This window comes from Alosa sapidissima, chromosome 3 (genome assembly GCF_018492685.1).
Source record: "Alosa sapidissima isolate fAloSap1 chromosome 3, fAloSap1.pri, whole genome shotgun sequence".
In the NCBI taxonomy this organism is placed as follows: Eukaryota; Metazoa; Chordata; class Actinopteri; order Clupeiformes; family Clupeidae; genus Alosa; species Alosa sapidissima.
In genome coordinates this window covers 34693759-34698758 of record NC_055959.1, presented here as the reverse complement: position 1 = coordinate 34698758, position 5000 = coordinate 34693759, and the positions used below count along the sequence as shown (strand labels likewise).

Here is a 5000-nt window from a genome sequence, read left to right as displayed (position 1 = left end):
TACTGATCCAAATATTAAAGAAAATGACTGGGTTTTCTAAATAGATATAAGCAACTAACCTTGGTAATATATAGATATTTAAAAAAGAACCAGTAGGATTGACACTGAGACATTGTTATCGGTTTTGGTGGTGGCTTGACCCAGTTTGTCCTAAAATCTATTTGTCCCAGACCCACACATGCACTTGGACACTAAGGCAAGCAAAGGCAAGGCAATTTATTTATATAGCGCATTTCATACCCCAGGTAGACACAATGTGCTTTACTGTACATAGTTAAGGCATTACCTCAAATAAAAGTAAACAGGTATAAAATATATCACAAGTATAAAATATATCACAGTAGTAGAATAAGTAAAAACAATAAAAGCAATAAAAATAAATTAAAAACAGGAAAAAACCATAGAGAAGAGGGTGGTCTTCAATTGGGTTTTAAAAGTGGCAATGGTTGGAGCAGTCTTAATGTGCTCAGGGAGTTTGTTCTATATCTGGACTGCACTAACAAACACATCAGACCCCTGGACAGCAGCGATTTACCATGGCAACAAATTGTGGAAGCGACCACACATACTTTTCTTCACCACTGGAACAAATGATCCGAGATCACAGATAGGTTATCGAGACTAGACAGCTGCAGCTTTAGAGCTCACCCCAGCCCAGTCGTATCACACAGGAAGTGACCTAACCACCACCCCAGCCCAGTCGTATCACACAGGAAGTGACCTAACCACCACCCCAGCCCAGTCATATCACACAGGAAGTGACCTAACCACCAGCACAGCCCAGTCGTATCACACAGGAAGTGACCTAACCACCACCCCAGCCCAGTCATATCACACAGGAAGTGACCTAGCCACCACCCCAGCCCAGTCGTATCACACAGCAAGTGACCTAACCACCAGCACAGCCCAATTGTATCACACAGGAAGTGACCTAACCACCAGCACAGCCCAGTCGTATCAGACAGGAAGTGACCAAATGACCAGCACAGCCCAGTCGTATCAGCTCTGAAAGTAGTGACCAAACCGCCAGCACAGCCAGTCGTATCAAACAGGAAGCTGACCAACTCTGAAAGTAGTGACCAAACCGCCAGCACAGCCAGTTGAATCAAACAGGAAGCTGACCAACTCTGAAAGTAGTGACCAAACGCCAGCACAGCCAGTTGTATCAAACAGGAAGTTGACTAACTCTGAAAGTAGTGACCAAACCACCAGCACAGCCAGCAAGTCCCTTCCAACATGTGCAGAACTTGTCAAGTCAAGTTTACAACTTTATTTATATAGCGCATTTCATACAAAGAGGTCATTCAATGTGCTTTACATAAACAAAAGCAAACAGGAATAGCTAATAAAAACATAGACGGGCAATAGTCAAAGAATAGTTTAAAAAGTAAAGAAGAATAATAAAATAATAATAATAAGAAAACATAAAACACACAAGGTGATAGCATAAATGGTTAAAAGTAATAATTAAAACATAAAAAACCAACATAGCAACAATTAAAACGTGGGCTTTACACAGGACGTCTGCACTACACTTCTAGCTCTCCTTTACGTTCTTATTTGAGCTTGGCGTTGTGGATGGATTTCCACCCAGAACATGCGCTCATTTCTGCAACCCAAACCACTTGGTGCGATCACTTGACTTTACTTAAGTCAGTCAGAGCAACAAGGTGCCTTCCCTGGGTTGAGTAGAGTCAATAAATAAATGAGCTATTCCACGCTGTGTGTGCAGTGATCACTTGACTTTACTCAGTGCAAGATGTCTTGCCTGGGTTGAGCTGAGTCAATAAACAAATCATGTTTACTCTGTGTGACCCTCTTGTGTTGCCTTACTTTTCCCCCTTCTGTCCTCCAGCGAGCGGACCTGGCGGTGTCGGCCATCACCATCACGCCCGAGCGGGAGAACGTGGTGGACTTCAGCAAGCGCTACATGGACTACTCAGTGGGAATCCTGCTGCGGAAGCCTGAGGAGAAGATCAACATATTCTCGCTTTTCGCACCCTTTGACCTGGCCGTGTGGGCCTGCATCGCGGCCGCCATCCCTGTGGTCGGGGTGCTCATCTTCCTGCTGGCCCGCGTCCAGTCCCTACGGAGCCAGAACCCGCCGCCACCCCCACACCAGCAGGTGTCCACGGTGTCCAGCTCCCTGCACAGCGCCATCTGGGTGGTCTACGGGGCGTTCGTACAGCAAGGTACATGCGTTCTCTACACAGAGCTATCTGGGTGGTCTACGGGGTGTTCTCTACACAGCGCCATCTGGGTGGTCTATGGGGCGTTCGTACAGCAAGGTACATGCGTTCTCTACACAGAGCTATCTGGGTGGTCTATGGGGCGTTACAGCAGAACCATCTGGGTGTTCTATTCTGGGAGAATAGTCACCACTGCTGAACTACACATGAGAAAAGTCACCACTGCCTCGTCCATTTGAACATGCATGGCGTGACACACGCTGGCTGAATCTGAAGTGTGTTTGCTGCCGCCACCACTGAGGTGCCTTTGAGGGCAGATGTTCAGTCTTCTTCCACCACTGAGGTGCCTTTGAGGGAAGATGTTCAGTCTTCTTCCACCACTGAGATGCCTTTGAGGGCAGATGTTCAGTCTTTAAGGGCAGATGTTCAGTCTTCTTCTGCCACTGAATACCCCGAAAACATGGGAATAAAAGACACGACCACCTCGGCAACTATCCCCCACACCCCCAAACACAGCCTGCTCTGCCAACAACCGAGAGATGCATCGCTCAGTGCCTGGCGCTCTGCCACCTAACCCTGTTGGCTTGTTCGTTGACTGGGCGACTTATTAAATCTGAGAAGGCCTTGCCCAGTAGCTCCTCCAAACACCTCAGCCTAATGGTAATGCTTTTACAGCAGGCCCATGTGTGTGTGTGTGTGTGTGTGTGTCTGTGTCTGTGTGTGTTGTGTATGAGAGAGAGAGAGAGAGAGAGAGAGAGAGAGAGAGAGAGAGACAGTGGTATTGACTGTTTTGACTACATAGCAAAACAAGGTTAGTGGGGTTTAATGATCTGCATTAGCAAGTCTCCAGGAGGTGCCAAGGTAAGAATAATAAGTATGTGCACGATCAGGATGCAATAACATAATCTGAATACTTGATCAAAAGCTTAGAGAGCATATTTCATTTATTAAGATGAGTATGTTTTTTTTTCAGTCCGTTTTTATTCATCAAAATCATTCTGTTTGGATTAAACTGGACAGTATTCATCATAACAAACCAAGATCTTCAAACAAACAAGGCCCCATCTGGCATCTCTTGTCTCCTAATTCTGTTGCATTTGTTTTTTATTTAACAGTTACACTGTAGTGAAATCAGCTGGTTTGCTCTCATGAGTGACCGGTCACCAGCTGTTAACAGGCCCTCTGCAACTGCAATGCCCAAACGCATTGTTGTAAATATGGCATGTCCACTCACAGTGCATTGTTGAACTGTTCTATTGCAATTTTAACATTTGAATACTTTGACTGCGGGACTGCTGTTTAAAGTTGCTTACATTTTCAAATACATTAAAACATGCAGAATCACCCAAAAGAATCAGCACTGAATGCATTGAATCAGACCAAGAGGACAAAGAGGGCAAACAAAGCATCTCCTCTCTCCACTCACTCCTGTAACCCCCCCCCTCTCTCCCCTCACTCCTGTATAGACCCCCCCCCCCCCTCACTCCTGTAACCCCCCCCCTTCTCTCTCCACTCACTCCTGTATAGACCCTCTCCTGCCCCCCCCTCTCTCCACTCACTCCTGTATAGATCCTCTCCTGCCCCCCCCCCCTCTCTCCACTCACTCCTGTAACCCCCCCTCTCTCTCTCCCAGAGCAGCTCTTCTCTCCACCCCCTTCAGAAACGGCTAAAAGCTGAGTTTCTAAAAGCTTGACTTTTTTATTCTCCTATACAAGTATTCTGCTGATCTGCAGCTGCCTTGCTGTTTTGTTCTGCTCCTTCCTCTCTTCCACTGGTCCATGCCAGCCTCGCTCCCGGCTCCCTCCAGGGCCACCATCCCCGCCACACGAGGCCGAGTTAGGGGGCAGGGTCAAGGTCAAGGTCAAGGTCAGAGTCAAGGTCAGGGTGCTGAAGGCTGCTGGGCTACTCCAGTCCAATGCTCTGTTTTCTCCAGCTGAGTCGAGCAACGCTGCATTAGCAGTGAGACACTCAGCACACAGCAGGACCAAGAACCAAACTAGCCAAGGCTTCTCCTCTCCTCTCCTCTCCTCTCCTCTCCTCTCCACTCCTCTCCTCTCCTCCTCTCCCTTCTCCTCTCCTCTCCTCTCCTCTCCTCTCCCCTCTCCTCTCCCCTCCTCTCCTCTCCCTTCTCCTCTCCTCTCCCCTCCTCCTCTCCTCTCCTCCTCTCCTCTCCTCTCCTCTCCACTCCTCTCCCTTCTCCTCTCCTCTCCTCTCCTCTCCACTCCTCTCCTCTCCTCCTCTCCTCTCCTCTCCCCTCCTCTCCACTCCTCTCCCCTCCTCTCCTCTCCTCTCCTCCTCTCCTCTCCTCTCCCCTCCTCTCCACTCCTCTCCCCTCCTCTCCTCTCCTCTCCTCTCTCTCCTCTCCTCTCCTCTACTCTCCTCTCCTCTCCTCTCCTCTCCTCCCCTCTCCCCTCCTCTCTCCTCTCCTCCTCTCCTCCTCTCCCTTCTCCTCTCCTCTCCTCTCTCCTCTCCTCTACTCTCCTCTCCTCTCCTCTCCTCTCCACTCCCTTCTGCTCCCCCCTCTGCTCTCTCACTCATGTCAATATAACGCTGTGTTTGCAATTTGGTCTTTTAAAAACACAGATATCCACTAAGAGTGCACTAAATAAATGGGGTGGGACTAATCTATAAAACTGTCTTTGTATCTGCTGATACAAAACAAAATACATTATTATGTTGGGCAGGACTGATCTACTTTGCTTGTTTCATATAAATGTCAAAGAAGTCACCTCTTTCTCTTCCTCTCTCTCTCTCCCTTCCCCTCTCTCCCTCTCTCTCTCACTCCCTCCTTCTCTCTCTCTCCCTCCTTTC

General features: G+C 48.2%; 1 protein-coding gene across 1 annotated transcript in view; it reads left to right on the top strand.

Annotated features, from left to right (window-relative positions):
* The window catches only part of grid1b (glutamate receptor, ionotropic, delta 1b), a 402913-nt gene that overhangs the window by 367961 nt on the left and 29952 nt on the right, over nucleotides 1–5000 (top strand). Inside the window, exons 11-12 of the mRNA XM_042086585.1 lie at nucleotides 1856–2192; nucleotides 3997–4067. Of these exons, the coding sequence (XP_041942519.1) occupies nucleotides 1856–2192; nucleotides 3997–4067 (408 nt within the window). The remainder of the gene's footprint in view (nucleotides 1–1855; nucleotides 2193–3996; nucleotides 4068–5000) is intronic.